Source organism: Triticum aestivum, chromosome 1B (genome assembly GCF_018294505.1).
Source record: "Triticum aestivum cultivar Chinese Spring chromosome 1B, IWGSC CS RefSeq v2.1, whole genome shotgun sequence".
Classification (NCBI taxonomy): domain Eukaryota; kingdom Viridiplantae; phylum Streptophyta; class Magnoliopsida; order Poales; family Poaceae; genus Triticum; species Triticum aestivum.
In genome coordinates, this window is record NC_057795.1 from 546,904,495 (window position 1) to 546,922,081 (window position 17,587).

General features: G+C 43.8%; 1 protein-coding gene across 4 annotated transcripts; it reads right to left on the bottom strand.

Annotated features, from left to right (window-relative positions):
* Positions 1-337: 337 nt before the first annotated feature.
* Positions 338-6,994, bottom strand: LOC123137373 (protein DETOXIFICATION 42). Of its 4 annotated transcripts, none has more exons than XR_006468219.1 (13): positions 6,183-6,994; positions 5,966-6,087; positions 4,787-4,987; positions 4,519-4,706; positions 3,964-4,099; positions 3,322-3,418; positions 3,090-3,190; positions 2,233-2,396; positions 1,712-1,783; positions 1,471-1,607; positions 1,251-1,346; positions 1,004-1,125; positions 338-592 (listed from the first exon to the last, which is right to left on the bottom strand). XR_006468219.1 is itself a non-coding variant. In XM_044557113.1 (13 exons), exons 1-13 carry the CDS (start codon positions 6,215-6,217, stop codon positions 550-552), a joined length of 1,494 nt encoding a protein of 497 aa, XP_044413048.1. In that variant the 5' UTR covers positions 6,218-6,513; the 3' UTR covers positions 338-549. The 4 variants fall into 4 exon arrangements, 1 of the variants encoding a protein (XP_044413048.1); XR_006468230.1 differs by having other exon boundaries at positions 1,531-1,607; positions 6,183-6,991; XR_006468221.1 differs by having other exon boundaries at positions 1,471-1,647; positions 6,183-6,615.
* Positions 6,995-17,587: the final 10,593 nt, after the last annotated feature.

Genomic DNA, 17,587 nt, shown 5'->3' on the forward strand with positions numbered 1-17,587 from the left:
CCGGCCTTGTGTTCCCACATTCCGAGCCAACCAGTTCGATGACACCGACGTACGTGGCGGTGAAGGAGCTCTACTGCAACCGGTACTACTTCATGTGGATGTGCCGGCTGACAGCTCCATTCTGTATGAGATTCCAGGAATTAAACAGCTATGCATACGATAGTTTGCAGCTGGACTAACATGTGATGGGCTCTTCTGGTTGATGGCCGGGCCGGACTACAGTTCCCTTCCATTCGTCTGGTACAAGCGCAAACTGCGTAACCGACGAGTGTGATCCTTATCTTTATATTTTGATGAGAGAATGCGTCCATTTCAGGCAGGCTGAGTACACGGCAGATAGCATGTTCGAAAAAAAAAAGTGCAACTCTTTTTGTTTATTCGTTTGTACAATATGCCATTCTTGTGCTAGGTTGCATTGTTAAAGATCAGTCTGGTCTCTGGTGATCATGGTGGCAGGCTAGAGGCATACAAGTAACACAGTTGCTCCAAAGTTGTTTACAAGTGTAAATATTCTACCTACAGTCAGACTATCTACGAGAATATACATGCTCAGCTGCGAAGGAATGCCCATGGCCCTCGTGCAGTCCCAATCCTGAAACAAAATATCAAGAGTACCTAAGCTTATAACCCATATAGAAAATATAGCCTCGCCAAGGATAAAACGGGAAACTCAAGCAAATTGGCATTATTTCTTCTTATTTAGAAGGGGTCCAGAGTTATATACCTCCTCCTCGTGCATTCCGGCAAGCTCAATTTTTAAAGTCATTAGTGAATAAGGGTTTATGTTCTTTTTTCTTTTTTTTTTTTTGGAACGAAGACGCCAAAGGCGTCCGGCCTTAAATTAATAAAGCCAACAGGCGGTAGCCACAGAGTTCAACAGTCAAACAACAAACAAGGCCATCAGAACGGCAACATGCGGACGAGTGAACAAACAAGGGTTTATGTTCTCGTTGTGATAATGAACTTCAACAGAACGAAATTCAGAGTGCTTTGCTCACTGTACCTCCATAACCCTGCAAACATGCGGAGGCACATGTAGATCGACAAGGCTATCCAGATTCCAATGAAACCGCTGTAATTGGCGAGGGTGACTATCCAAGCAATGCTGACAATCGCCACAAGTATCTGACGATACAGAATTCAATGGAACGTGTCAGAAGAAAAAAAAAGTCAGAAAACTAGTAGAGCACAAATAAACCTTTTTTTTAGCAACAGCACAAGTAAACTAAACTGTAAGTCTGTTGACTTACCAATGAATAAGCAGCATATGCAAAATCAGATGCACCATAATTGACACCGTCGAAAACAAAAGCTAAAGCGTTGATCGGTTGAGTGAGAGCGACAAACTGTACATAGAACAAAAGAACTCTCCTTAGTTTAAGAAACTGCCTTGAGATAATTAAATAGGGGTATAAGAGAAGATTGTCATGCTCTCAAGTATGAACTGCAAGAAAATCATGGAAACGTAACTATAACATTTCAAAACTCGGAGTTGCAGTACTCTTAGGACCCGGCATACTGTAACTGTACCGGTATTGCCACGTAGATATGATGCAGTACACCCTGGTCTTCTGTAAATAATCTCGAACCTGTATGGAGGCCAACTCCTAGAAGTAGGCCCAGGAGAAGCCCCAAGATCAATCCAAGCTGCAAAATAAACAGTCCTTCACTAAGGTGAACAAAAAGGATTTATAGAAAAAAGGAACCATACCTGCAGTACGCGGGAAGCTGTTGCCTTGGCCTTCAAATGGTCCTTACGAGCAAATGCACTTGCAATTATAGCCTGTGAAAAGTATTGTTCACACACTAATAGTACATAATATGCGTGAAACACATTACTTGAAGCATATCCTTCTCAAGTTATTAACAAACTCTCATGATTTATGGTCAACAACAGAGCACCCAGAAACGCAAATATTTCAAGGTGTGGATTGCATCTTACAGGTAACTAAACTTCCACAAAGTAAACAATATAGTACTGTCAAAATATGAGAAGATAATTGATGTAGCTAGTAAAAATTGTTATGGCAATGAATGACTATATTTTATTCAAAGTGGAGGTGTCACCACACCTGCATCAACTGATGCACACAACCAGGGCGACGAATTTCTATTAAAGACATGGATAATAAGTTGGCTTGTCATGGATCGGAGAAAAGAAGAGGCCTGACTTCGAAAGAAGTAAAAAAGACCTGTCATCGATCAAAGAGAAGAAGAAAAGTGTTCCCTAACCTGTCCAGCAAAAGCCAATCCATCAGCAAGAAGGGAAGATGCCAACCAGATCTGCAAGCAAATCTGGAATGCAGCCATTTGAGTTGAACCTAGCCGTGCAGCCATTGATGCAGATAGTGTTACACAGCATGTTGCGGCAATAACTCTGGCAAGTAACATAGAACCTGAAGAGTGCAAGAGTAAAGACCTTTACACCTTTGCATAATAGACAAAGAAAAATGCTAAGCATAGCCACTGAAAAAGCACAGAGCACTATCCCAGAATGATTTTGTTTTTGGACGAAATGCAGTAGCACTGCTTCCATTGCGATTAGGAAGGAGCAAAGGTTATAAACTAAGGAAGAGAGGAAAAGAAAAGGGGAAAAAATGGTGGAAAACAGCACACCCTCAGTCTGGTCCGAGGGGTCTTTCGAGTTTCGACAAGGGCTAAGACGCATCGTCTGCCAGCATCAGTCCACAACTTCGCATCAAGCTGTAGGCTGTGCATCACACTGATCACTGAACTGGATTTCTGGTTGTATCAAAGGTAACAACATGCTGTCTATGAACATAGGTCAAATGTAGACAGAATAATCAACAATTGAATTGGGCGGCGGTTGTAAAATGATTTCATACAAAGACAAATCTACCATTATAATTCATATGGTAAAATGGTCCCCCTTTTTTTTACTGGAGCAATAGTTCATTTTGTGGAACATGGCTCAGTAACGCTAAATGTGTTTTAGAAGATCTTATCTAGGCCCAAATTGACTGCCCAGAACAAACTAGTTCAGTAAGAATGTCATGGAAAAATATTTTATAGAAGAATTTTCTGCAATTATTTACTTAAACATTCATACAAAGTTCAGTAGGTGTTACCGTTTTTAAGGAACCGGCCAATCGGCAGATGTTTCAAGTTTGGTGGCAGTAGTTCAACTTGCAGGCGTAGTCTACATAGGAGTATGGCAGCAATGAAATATCTGCATAAGATCCACTACAAACTATCACAATAGACATACACAATAATTTCATAATTTGGGATCAAGTGTGAATCCTCCTATGAGAAAAAGAACAATGGTATCTATCAAAGAGAAAGAATAGCACTACGTACTGTGATATAACATGAGCAACTGCTGCACCACTGACACCATACTGAAACACAAACATAAATATTGGATCCAAAACTATATTGATTGCATCTCCAGCCACTGGTGATCATAAAAATGGGTTAAATTCTGTTACGTATGAAAGAAATTCTTCCTACGGAATCTACACATTAATCAAACCCCACATTACATTTCACCTCCAAAGACAAAAAAGTGTTACCTTTACTAAGATTGACATATCAATATAAAAATCACTAGATATATGTTGGACGGGACTGCTCAAATAATCGGGGGTTTTCATTCTCGAAAGAAAATAATCGGAGTTTTCTTTTCAATTTTGGTTTAACTATACACCTCCAGATCATCACTAACTCCCTCGATTCTACATGTAAGTTTTAAAGTATGTACATTCAACCGTTTAAAACTTTAATGACAAATATACGTACAGACATTTAGATGATCTACCACATGAAAGTTGTATCGGCAGAATTTTAAAAACACAAACTACCAGATTATCATAATTTTAATAAGTTTCTGCAGATATAACTTTAAAAGTTAAAGATGTGTAAGACCATGTTATTGTCCTAAATGAGAGAAAAGTTAAGAGAATAAAGGTAATACTATCCAAGCAAGAAATAGTACTATACCAGTTGCATATAGAGGCGTCCTTGTATCTTTAAGTCCACGAAATACCCCTTGCATTGCCAGAGATAAAAGAACAGCAGGAGCACCTAAAGATCTGAGTACTAAGTACTGTAATGCAGGATTCAACATTCCCGTGTCCTATTGAAAAGTGCATTTCAGTTAAAAAATAAACCTATCCAAAAGAAGAAGAAAATGATGAAGTAGTTCCGGAAAAAACTCAAATGGAAACTCGAATTCTTTCAAATCCAACTGAATTTTAGCAATAATGTCATACAAATATGAAGTATCAGGAGCAATTGTTTTCCTCTGGTTACATTTTAGTTCAGTAAATCTGGGATATGCCCATATCCAACTATCAATGCTAAGTTAACTTACAACTATTGGCAAAAAAAGAAGCAGCTTAATAACAGAAGAGCCCTCAATTATCAGCTTTTGATGAAGGGAAATCAATTACTTTTGAAATACATGGGAAATGCTGATGTTCACAACTAACGTTTGTGCTGAAATAAAGTAGTTCACAATATCAAAAGCAAAAAAGGGCGCAAAGGAACATTTACCGCTTTCACACCCATGAAGTCTAAGATAGGTTTTGCACAGGAAACAAGCAGCAGAGTTTCAACAAGACCAAGCACCCCACCAAGTAGTAACGCTATAGAAACTGATGGAATTTTTTTCCGCTTATGCTCAGTATTGATCTCACTTGAGTCAGTTTCGAAAGATGATTTGCCGTATGTGGCATTATTCTCTGGTGATAAATTAGAAGACCAAATAAATATGCATCACTTGACCATATAAATTTCTAAAAGAAGAACCACAAAGTTTCACCTTCATGAGTAATCAGTTCATCCATTTCGCTAACATTGTGTTCATTCTCGCCACTTATTTCATCTTTGTTTCTGTCACTGGGAGTAGCATCTTCCTCTGCAACAAATGATGTTGTGACGCTCACAAGGGGGAATACTGCAATTCTTGTTACTTGATTGAACACGACAATAGATACACCTACAGCTGCAATCTCTACTGGACCTGTTTGTCAAGAAACATATCAGAGCAATCAAATTGCCATTATACAAATGAGCTAAAAAGACCTAAGGAAACATATGTGCGCATCACAGCAGCAAGAAGAAGTTTGATAACAAAATGTATTACAAGTCCAAAATAGAAGAAAAGTAACATAACTGTAATAAATAACATGATTAATTGTGTGGAGTTATAAATAATCTCATGCTAGATTGAGCAGCAATCATGTTAGCACCTGTTGTTCAATTCCCACACATATTAAACAAAAAGAAATTGAGATGAAGACCAATGAAGCAATACAACTTTTATGTAACGCACCTTCCGGCACAAAGCTTTCATGAAAAGACCAAAAAGTGAGGTAACTATTTGTTTGTTCCACAGTAGCGTAAAAACGAAATTTTGGCTTTTCAAAATGCTCTGATATAACGTATTACAGTACATCGATGAGAGATTTAAACGTGGGATCAAACATATGGGTCAACTTATGTGATCTCAACTTGAGATCTAACATATGGGTCAACTTGCAGAGAAGTATAATTTGTCCTCTGCTTCTTGCCACATCATTGCCTGATTCTTCAGTTGCACTCAAGTGTTTTAACTACAGCCGCACACTATATAAGCTAGGGTATAAAGGGCATAAACAACATTTCAACGCATAGAAAGCTCAACTACATGGAAATCACACTTTTAGTAAAGGAAAAAAAGGATGGAACGATCCTGAATATGTATGTGTAGTACGTATTTACCATTTCCAGGAGATGAAATGCAAAAAAGCAGAGCTTAATTAGTCTTGCGTGCAAAATTGTATCTGCAATCATGTCTTGAGCAGACTAAAACTAGGCGGAAGCAAAGCTTAATTAGCCATACGTGCAAAATTCTATCTGACAATCATGTCTGGAGCAGATTAAAACCAGGTGGGAAATGGGGGGAAGTGGGCCGCAGGGGAAAGGGGGGCAAAGGGGAGCAAGAGAAGGCAGGCAACACCTATGCGGCCGATGAAGGCGGTGTCGACGAGCGACGCGAGCGGGTCGGCCATGAGCGCGAGCGCGCCCGGCACGGCGATCCCCATGATCTCCCTCCCGAGGTCGTCCCGCTCGAACGCGAGCCTGAAGTACGTGTACAACAAATTAAAAGAAATAGAATAAAAACAGAGAGGCGGGAGAGATCAGGTAATAAGCGGGGGCGCCTCCGGCCTACGCACGTCGCGCCATGGAAGAAGACGCTGAGCAGGTCCATGGCGCCCGCCGCGGGCTGGTGGTGGAGGAGGAGGCTCTCCTCGCGGAAGCAGGTGGCAGGCAGCAGCGCGCGCGCATGGAATGGAGAGCCGAGCTTGGTGCGGGCTGCGGCAGCGCCAACCCGGCTTTTGGGCGGGCTAGAATAGCATTGGGTTCGTGTCGTGCGTGCGTGCGTGCGTGGAACGCAGAATGGATGCGTTTTAATCGCGGGGGCGGGAGAAGGGGGGAAGGAATCGGAGAGGACGGTAAGCTGCGGGCTCGGTTGGCGCCTGCCTGCCGCTGGGCGGGAACCGGGCGGTGAGGATGCGGGACGGGGCGTGCGCGGGTTCGTTCGCTACCGACGCGTTTGGAGTACTCACGCGTTTGATATAGCCTACAACACAACACACCTACTCTGTGTGCTGCTGCCCCACACGGCTGCTTTTAAGAGTTATCAAACACCCGGCTGACTCCATCTCCTCGAAGGCCCTATCTATTTAATTCATTCTTCGATCTCAGCCATCATGTCGAGGATTGGGTGTGATATATGTCAATGAATGGCTTATCATGGTCGGCAAGACTGCTGTCGGAATATCCAGGAACAGATATACGAGTAGCACGCGCTAATTTACCCAGTTTCGGGGCTCTCCGGAGAGATAATACCCCTACTCCTGCATGTCTGAGTATATATGTGGGGTCTACATCAGGCAGTACAAGGTGCTCCTGAAGCTGTATCTGAGATCAGTAGCAATGAGAGCTAGCTAGCTAGTGTGGCACATGTGCCTGGCCATGTGTGGCCGAATGAGTATGTGTACTCATACGTGTGTGTGGATGGATCAATGGATGGATGGATGGCTAGCTTATATAGTGGTAGGCATGGGTGGTGGTAGCGTTGGTTGTAAGCTACCTTGGATAGCTTACAACCAAGCTATGTTGTGGCATGGGCTAGGCATGGTGTATGTCATGCTTGTCCCCTGGGGCATTTTATAAACCAATGTCCAGGGGACACGGTACACTGTAGATGATGTTGTGGTACGGCCGTTTTGTCGGTGTCTTGTCGGTATCGGGTCGGGCTGCAGTCGGCAGCCGGCTGGTCGGCGCAGTTGGCAGCCGACACGGCCGAGCAGAGCAGTCGAACGGGGAGTCGGTAGGAGCAGCCGGGCAGTCGGACTGAGGGGCTTTGCTAGCCCTGATGTTTGAATTATTGTCTCACCGTCTTCGGGGTATCCGTGACCAATTACTTCGACAGTAGCCCCCAAGCCTCCGGGCAACTTGGCAAAGTTGGGCGGAGGTTTATTGGCGGGTGTTCATGGAAATGATCATACAAAAGACAAAGTTAGTCCACGCAGATATATCAAATGATTGCTTTTAGCATTGCAAGTTTTATGTGGAGGGTGCCGACTCGGTTTTGTCCGAGCCCCCTTCAATCTTTTTTGTGTTCCCTCTGCTTTTTGGCTTGTGTCTCGCTCGCCGGACAGCCGCTCTGCGGTCTGTGGCTGAGAGTGGGCCGCGAAGTGGAGTGTACAGTACTCAGACTCTGGGAGCGGATTTAACCAAGCAGATACTCATAAAGGAAACAATCGGGTCGCCCGAAGCGTCTCTCTTCCCGGACATATTTCGCATGGGGTGACCTCCAGCTTTTGCTCTCGCTAGCCGGACAGCCGCTCTGCGGTCTGTGGCTGAGAGGTGGGCCTTTGATACTGCGCATGCTACTAAGCCGTCTGCGGAAAAAAACGTCTCAGGCCAAGCGGCCAGCCCCCGGGCCAACTCTGGCTGGCACCGGGTGAAGGAAATATGCCCTAGAGGCAATAATAAAGTTATTATTTATTTCCTTATTTCATGAATAAATGTTTATTATTCATGCTAGAATTGTATTAACCGGAAACTTGATACACGTGTGAATACATAGACAAACAAAGTGTCACTAGTATGCCTCTACTTGACTAGCTCGTTGAATCAAAGATGGTTAAGTTTCCTAGCCATAAGACATGAGTTGTCATTTGATTAACGGGATCGCATCGTTAGAGAATGATGTGATTGACTTGACCCATTCCGTTAGCTTAGCACTTGATCGTTTAGTATGTTGCTATTGCTTTCTTCATGACTTATACATGTTCCTATGACTATGAGATTATGCAACTCCCGTTTACCAGAGGAACACTTGGTGTTCTACCAAACGTCAAACATAACTGGGTGATTATAAAGGAGCTCTACAGGTGTCTCAAAAGCTACATGTTGAGTTGGCGTATTTCGAGATTAGGATTTGTCACTCCGATTGTCGGAGAGGTATCTCTAGGCCCTTTCGGTAATGCACATCTCTATAAGCCTTGCAAGTAATGTGACTAATGAGTTAGTTGCGGGATGATGCATTACATAACGAGTAAAGAGACTTGCCAGTAACGAGATTGAACTAGGTATTGACATACCGACGATCAAATCTCGGGCAACTAACATACCGATGACAAAGGGAACAACGTATGTTCTTATGCGGTTTGACCGATAAAAATCTTCGTAGAATATGTAGGAGCCAATATGAGCATCCAGGTTCCGCTATTGGTTATTGACCAGAGACATGTCTCGGTCATGTCTACATAGTTCTCGAACCCGTAGGGTCCGCACGCTTAAAGCTAGATGACAGTTATATTATGAGTTTATGTGTTTTGATGTACCGAAGGAGTTCGGAGTCCCGGATGAGATCGGGGACATGACGAGGAGTCTCGAAATGGTCGATATGTAAAGATCGATATATTGGACGACTATATTCGGACATCGGAAAGGTTCCGAATGATTCGGGTATTTTTCGGAGTACCGGAGAGTTATGGGAATTCACCGGGGAGAAGTATTGGGCCTTATTGGGCCATACGGGAAAGAAGGAGGGGCTGCCTAGGGCAGGCCGCGTGCCCCCCCAAGGCCTAGTCTGAATTGGACTAGGGGGAGGGGCTGCGCCCCCTCCTTCCTTCCCTTCTCCCTTCCCCTTCCTTCTCTCCTACTCCTACTAGGAAAGGAGGAGTCCTACTCCCGGTAGGAGTAGGACTCCCCCCTTGGCGCGCCCTCCTCCTTGGCCGGCCGCCTCCCCCCTAGCTCCTTTATATACGGGGGCAGGGGGCACCCCATAGACACAACAATTGATCCCTTAGATCTCTTAGCCGTGTGTGGTGCCCCCTCCACCATAATCCACCTCGATAATATCGTAGCGATGCTTAGGCGAAGCCCTGCGTCGGTAGCATCATCAACATCGTCATCACACCCTCGTGTTGGCGGAACTCTCCCTCAAAGCTTGGCTGGATTAGAGTTCGAGGGACGTCATCGAGCTGAACGTGTGCTGAACTCGGAGGTGTCGTACGTTCGGTACTTGGATCGGTCGGATCGTGAAGACGTACGACTACATCAACCGCGTTGTGCTAACGCTTCCGCTTTCGGTCTACGAGGGTACATGGACAACACTCTCCCCTCTCGTTGCTATGCGTGTGCGTGTGCGTAGGAAATTTTTTGAGCGTGTGCGTAGGAAATTTTTTGAATTTACTACGTTCCCCAACAGTGGTATCCGAGCCTGGTTTTATGCGTAGATGTTATATGCACGAGTAGAAGAGTTGTGGGCGATACAAGTCATACTGCTTACCAGCATGTCATACTTTGGTTCGGCGGTATTGTTGGATGAAGCGGCCCGGACCGACATTACGCGTACGCTTACGCGAGACTGGTTCTACCGACGTGCTTTGCACACAGGTGGCTGGCGGGTGTCAGTTTCTCCAACTTTAGTTGAACCAAGTGTGGCTATGCCCGGTCCTTGAGAAGGTTAAAACAACACTAACTTGATTAACTATCATTGTGCTTTTGATGCGTAGGTAAGAACGGTTCTTGCTCAGCCCATAGCAGCCACGTAAAACTGGCAACAACAAAGTAGAGGACGTCTAACTTGTTTTTGCAGGGCATGTTGTGATATGATATGGTCAAGACGTGATGAGATATAAGTTGTTGTATGAGATGATAATGTTTTGTTGAAGTTATCGACAACTGGCAGAAGCCTTATGGTTGTCTCTTTATTGCATAAGATGCAAGCGCCAAATAATTGCTTTACTTTATCGCTATGCGATAGCAATAGTTGGCGAGACGACCATATGACGACACATTGATATAGATCAAGATGATGGAGATCATGGTGTCATGCCGGTGACGATGGAGATCATGAGGATGTTTTGGAGATGGAGATCAAAGGCACAAGATGATGATGGCCATATCATGTCACATATTTTGATTGCATGTGATGTTTATCTTTTATACATCTTATTCTGTTTTGATTGACGGTAGCAGTATAAGATGATCTCTCACTAAATTTCAAGGTATAAGTGTTCTCCCTGAGTATGCACCGTTGCGAAGGTTCTTCGTGCTGAGACACCACGTGATGATCGGGTGTGATAGGCTCTACATTCAAATACAACGGGTGCAAAACAGTTGCACACGCGGAATACTCAGGTTAAACTTGACGAGCCTAGCATATACAGATATGGCCTTGGAACACTGAGACCGAAAGGTCGAGCGTGAATCATATAGTAGATATGATCAACATAGTGATGTTCACCATTGAAAACTACTCCATCTCACGTGATGATCGGACATGGTTTAGTTGATTTGGATCACGTGATCACTTAGATGATTAGAGAGATGTCTATCTAAGTGTGAGTTCTTAAGTAATATGATTAGTTGAACTTAAATTTATCATGAACTTAGTCCTGGTAGTATTTTGCAAATTATGTTATAGATCAATAGCTCGCGTTGTTGCTTTCCTATGTTTATTTTGATATGTTCCTAGAGAAAAACTATGTTGAAAGATGTTAGTAGCAATGATGCGGACTGGGTCCGTGATCTGAGGTTTATCCTCATTGCTGCGCAAAAGAATTATGTCCTTGATGCACCGCTAGGTGACAGACCTATTGTAGGAGCAAATGCAGACATTATGAACGTTTGGCTAGCTCAATATGATGACTACTTGATAGTTTAGTGCACCATGCTTAACGGCTTAGAATCGGGACTTCAAAGACGTTTTGAACTTCATGGACCATATGAGATGTTCCAGGAGTTGAAGTTAATATTTCAAGCAAATACCCGAGTTGAGAGATATGAAGTCTCCAACAAGTTCTATAGCTAAAAGATGGAGGAGAATTGCTCAACTAGTGAGCATGTGCTCAGATTGTCTGGGTACTACAATCGCTTGAATCAAGTGGGAGTTAATCTTCCAGATAAGATAGTGATTGGAAGAGTTCTCTAGTCACCATCACCAAGTTGCTAGAACTTCGTGATGAACTATAGTATGCAAGGGATGACGAAAACAATTCCCGAGCTCTTCGTGATGTTGAAATCGACAAAGGTAGAAATCAAGAAAGATCATCAAGTGTTGATGATTGACAAGACCACTAGTTTCAAGAAAAGGGAAAAGGGAAAGAAAGGGAACTTCAAGTAGAATGACAAGCAAGTTGTCACTCTTGCGAAAAAGCCCAAAGCTGGACCAAAGCCTAAAACTGAGTGCTTACACTGCAAAGGAAATGGTCACTGGAAGCGGAAATGCCCTGAATATTTGGTGGATAAGAAGGATGGCAAAGTGAACAAGGGTATATTTGATATACAGGTTATTGATGTGTACCTTACTAGTGTTTATAGTAGCCCCTGAGTATTTGATACTTGTTCGGTTGCTAAAAATTAGTAACTCAAAACAGGAGTTACAGAATAAACAAAGACTAGTTGAGGATGAAGCGACGATGAGTGTGGAAGTAGTTCCAAGATTGATATGATCATCATCGCACACTCCCTATACTTTCGGGATTAGTGTTAAACCTAAATAAATGTTATTTGGCGTTTGCATTGAGCATGAATATGATTCGATCATGTTTATTGCAATATGGTTATTCATTTAAAGTCAGAGAATAATTGTTGTTCTGTTTAAATGAATAAAACCTTCGATGGTCATACACCCAATGAAAATAGTTTGTTGGATCTCGATCGTAGTGATACACATATTCATAAATATCGATGCCAAAAGATGCAAAGTTAACAATAATAGTGCAACTTATTTATGGCACTGCCGTTTGGGTCATATCGGTGTAAAGCGCATGAAGAAACTCCATAAAGATGGATTTTCAGAATCACTTGGTTATGAATCATTTGATGCTTGCAAACCGTGCCTTTTGGGCAAGATGACTAAAACTCCATTCTCTGGAACAATGGAACGAGCTACTGACTTGTTGAAAATAATACATACCGATGTATGCGATCCAATGAGTGTTGTTGCTCGTGGCGAGTATCGTTATTTTCTTACCTTCACAGATGATTTGAGCAGATATGAGTATATCTACTTGATGAAACATAAGTCTGAAACATTTGAAAAAGTTCAAAGAATTTCAGAAGTGAAGTGGAGAGTCATCATAACAAGAAAATGAAGTTTCTACAATCTGATTGTAGAGGAGAATATTTGAGTTACGAGTTTGGCCTTCATTCAAAAACAATGTGGAATAGTTTCACAGCTCACGCCACATGGAACACCACAGCGTAATGGTGTGTCCAAACATCATAACCGCACTTTATTGGATATGGTGCGATCTATGATGTATCTTACCGATTTACCACTATCATTTTGGGGTTATGCAGTAGAGACAGCTGCATTCACTTTAAATAGGGCACCATCAAAATCCGTTGAGACGACGCCTTATGAACTGTGGTTTGACAAGAAACCAAAGTTGTCGTTTTTTAAAATTTGGGAATGCGATGCTTATGTGAAAAAGTTTCAACCTGATAAGCTCGAACCCAAATCGGAGAAGTGCGTCTTCATAGAATACCCAAAGGAAATTGTTGGGTACACCTTCTATCACAGATACGAAGGCAAAATCTTTGTTGCTAAAAAAATTGGATCCTTTCTAGAGAAGGAGTTTCTCTTGAAAGAAGTGAGTGGGAGGAAAGTAGAACTTGATGAGGTAACTGTACCTGCTCCCTTATTGGAAAGTAGTTCATCACAGAAATCAGTTCCTCTGATTCCTACACCAATTAGTGAGGAAGCTAATGATGATGATCATGAAACTTCAAATCAAGTTACTACAGAACCTCGTAGGTTTTCCAGAGTATGGTCTGCACCAGTGTGGTACGGTAATCCTATTCTGGAAGTCATGTTATTAGACCATGATAAACCTACGAACTATGAGGAAGTGATGATAAGCCCAGATTCCGCGAAATGGCTGGAGGCCATGAAATCTGAGATAGGATCCATGTATGAGAACAAAGTGTGGACTTTGGTGGACTTGTCCGATGATCGACAAGCCATAGAAAATAAATGGATCTTTAAGAGGAAGACGAACATTGATAATAGTGTTACTATCTACAAAGCTCGACTTGTCGTAAAAAGGTTTTCGACAAGTTCAAGGTGTTGACTCAATGAGATTTTCTCAACTATAGCGATGCTTAAAGTCTGTCCGAATCATGTTAGCAATTGCCACATTTTATGAAATCTGGCAAATGGATGTCAAAACGGCATTCCTTGATGGTTTTCTTAAAGAAGAGTTGTATATGATGCAACCAGAAGATTTTGTCAATCCTAAAGGTGCTAACAAAATGTGCAAGCTCCAGCGATCCATCTATGGACTGGTGTAAGCATCTCGGAGTTGGAATATACGCTTTAATAAGTTGATCAAAGCATATAGTTTTATATGGACTTGCAGTGAAGCATGTATTTACAATAAAGTGAGTGGGAGCACTACAGCCTTTCTGATAAGTATATGTGAGTGACATATTGTTGATCAGAAATGATGTAGAATTTTTTCTGGAAAGCATAAAGGAGTGTTTGAAAGGAGTTCTTTAAAAGAAAGACCTCAGTAAAGCTACTTACACATTGAGCATCAAGATCTGTAGAGATAGATCAAGACGCTTGATAAGATTTTTTCAATGAGTACATACATTGATAAGATTTTGAAGTAGTTCAAAATGGAACAGTCAAAGAAGGAGTTCTTGCCTGTGTTCCAAGATGTGAAGTTGAGTAAGACTCAAAACCCGACCATGGTAGAAAATAAAAAGAGAATGTAAAGTCATTCCCTATGCCTCAGTCATAGGTTCTATAAAGTATGCTATGTTGTGTACCAGACCTATTGTATACCTTGCTCTGAGTTTGGCAAGGGAGTACAATTTTGATCTAAGAGTAGATCACTGGACAACAGTCAAAAAAAATCCTTAGTGAGGACTAAGGAAATATTTCTCGATTTATGGATGTGATAAAAGAGCCCATCGTAAAAAGTTATATCGGTGCAAGCTTTTACACCAATCCAGATGACTCTAAGTCTCAATCTGAATACATATTGAAAGTGGGAGCAATTAGCTAGAGTAGCTCCGTGCAGAGCATTATAGACATAGAATATTTGCAAAATACATACGGCTCTGAATGTGACAGACATGTTGACTAAACTTCTCTCACAAGCAAAACATGATCATACCTTAGTACTCTTTGGGTGTTAATCACATAGCGATGTGAACTAGATTATTGACTCTAATAAACCATTTGGGTGTTGATCACATGACGATGTGAACTATGAGTATTAATCATATACAGATATGAATATTGGTGTTAAATCACATGATGATGTGAACTAGATTATTGACTCTAGTGCAAGTGGGAGGCTGAAGGAAATATGCCCTAGAGGCAATAATAAAGTTATTATTTATTTCCTTATTTCATGATAAATGTTTATTATTCATGCTAGAATTGTATTAACCGGAAACTTGATACATGTGTGAATACATAGACAAACAGAGTGTCACTAGTATGCCTCTACTTGACTAGCTCATTGAATCAAAGATGGTTAAGTTTCCTAGCCATAAGACATGAGTTGTCATTTGATTAACGGGATCACATCATTATAGAATGATGTGATTGACTTGACCCATTCCGTTAGCTTAACACTTGATCGTTTAGTATGTTGCTATTGCTTTCTTCATGACTTATACATGTTCCTATGACTATGAGATTATGCAACTCCCGTTTACCGGAGGAACACTTTGTGTGCTACCAAACGTCACAATGTAACTGGGTGATTATAAAGAAGCTCTACAGGTGTCTCCCAAGGTACATGTTGAGTTGGCGTATTTCAAGATTAGGATTTGTCACTCCGATTATCGGAGAGGTATCTCTGGGCCCTCTCGGTAATGCACATCACTATAAGCCTTACAAGCAATGTGACTAATGAGTTAGTTGCGGGATGATGCATTACATAACGAGTAAAGAGACTTGCCGGTAACGAGATTGAACTAGGTATTGAGATACCGACGATTGAATCTCGGGCAAGTAACATACTGATGACAAAGGGAACAACGTATGTTGTTATGCGATTTGACCGATAAAGATCTTCGTAGAATATGTAGGAGCCAATATGAGCATCCAGGTTCCGCTATTGGTTATTGACCAGAGACATGTCTCGGTCATGTCTACATAGTTCTCGAACCCGTAGGGACCGCACACTTAAAGTTAGATGGCAGTTATATTATGAGTTTATGTGTTTTGATGTACCGAAGGAGTTCGGAGTCCTGGATGAGATCGGGGACATGATGAGGAGTCTCGAAGTGGTCGAGACGTAAAGATCGATATATTGGACGACTATATTCGGACATCGGAAAGGTTCCGAGTGATTCGGGTATTTTTCGGAGTAAACCGGAGAGTTACGGGAATTCACTGGGGAGAAGTATTGGGCCTTATTGGGCCATACGGGAAAGAAAGAGGGGCTGCCTAGGGCAGGCCGCGCGCCCCCCAAGGCCTAGTCTGAATTGGACAAGGGGGAGGGGCTGCGCCCCCTCCTTCCTTCCCTTCTCCCTTCCCCTTCCTTCTCTCCTACTCCTACTAGGAAAGGAGGAGTCCTACTCCCGGTAGGAGTAGGACTCCCCCCTTGGCGCGCCCTCCTCCTTGGCTGGCCGCCTCCCCCTAGCTCCTTTATATACGGGGGCAGGGGGCACCCCATAGACACAACAATTGATCCCTTCGATCTCTTAGCCGTGTGTGGTGCCCCCTCCACCATAATCCACCTCGATAATACCGTAGCGGTGCTTAGGCGAAGCCCTACGTCGGTAGCATCATCAACACCATCATCACGCCATCATGCTGACGGAACTCTCCCTCAAAGCTCGGCTGGATCGGAGTTCGAGGGACATCATCGAGCTAAACGTGTGCTGAACTCGGAGGAGCCGTACATTCGGTACTTGGATCGGTCGGATCGTGAAGACGTACGACTACATCAACCGCGTTGTGCTAACGCTTCCGCTTTCGGTCTACGAGGGTACGTGGACAACACTCTCCCCTCTCGTTGCTATGCATCACCATGATCTTGCATTTGCGTAGGAATTTTTTTGAATTTACTACGTTCTCCAACACCGGGGCGAACAGTGGTGCAACTGTAATAAAATGCGGAGATAGCCCCCGAGCATCGCTCGGGGTTATCCGTGCTTCCGTGATGCAAAAATATGGGGTGAGGAGCTCACATTGATTTTCGTGTAGTCGCGGCAGAGGTTGTCGAAGACAGCCGGCGTGGCTCGGCGCTCGTGGAGCGCGCCGGCACACCCGCTGGGTGTAGCCCTCGAGCCTCCGGGTGCTCGAGGAGGGTTTGACCGGCCAGGCGGCGAGCGGAACGCGGCCGAGCCGGCTTGGCAGAGCCGGCCAGACGGCGAGGCGTCTGGCAGCGCCCTTCTTTTTTCTCTTCTGTCGGCTCCTGGCAGCCGGACAAAACTCTTCTTTTTTCTCTTGTTTTTCTTTCTGTAGCCCCCGAGATTCGGGCCGACTGCTGAGCAATCAGGCTGGATCAATCGGCAACTACTTCGTCTTCTTCCTTGCGGGGGCGCATCAGCGCACCCGCTGGGTGTAGCCCTCGAGATTCGGGCCGACTACTGAGCAGTCGGGCCGGATCTCCCGGCAACTACTTTTTCTTCTTCTTTTTCTTATTCAACCGGCTGGGCAGGCAGACCCCGACACCAGTCGGACTCTTTGGAGCCGACAGGTAGCTAGCGGTCGGACGCACATCTGGCAGTCGGACGTACATTTCTTTCTTTTCTTTTTTTTTTCTTTTTTCTTTCACTGCCTGAGAAGTCGGCAGGAGTGGGACAGCAGCAGCCGGCGTCCGGGTGGCGGGAGAGCCAGCCCGCCCGAGAGCCGGGTGGTGAGGGCGCAGCAGCCGGCGCCGAGGAGCGGGACGCCGGACGCGGGCTGTCGCGCGGAGGAGAGGTGGGCCTCCTAATCGGGGTGGAAACGACGGCAGGTCCCGAACGCGGGGGAGACCAGGCGGGCGTGCGGGGGCCGACTGGCGGGGAGTCGGCATCGGGCGACTCGGACGCGGTGCAAGGCGGCGACCGGGTCTCGCGGAGGAGGCGGAGAAGCTCGAAG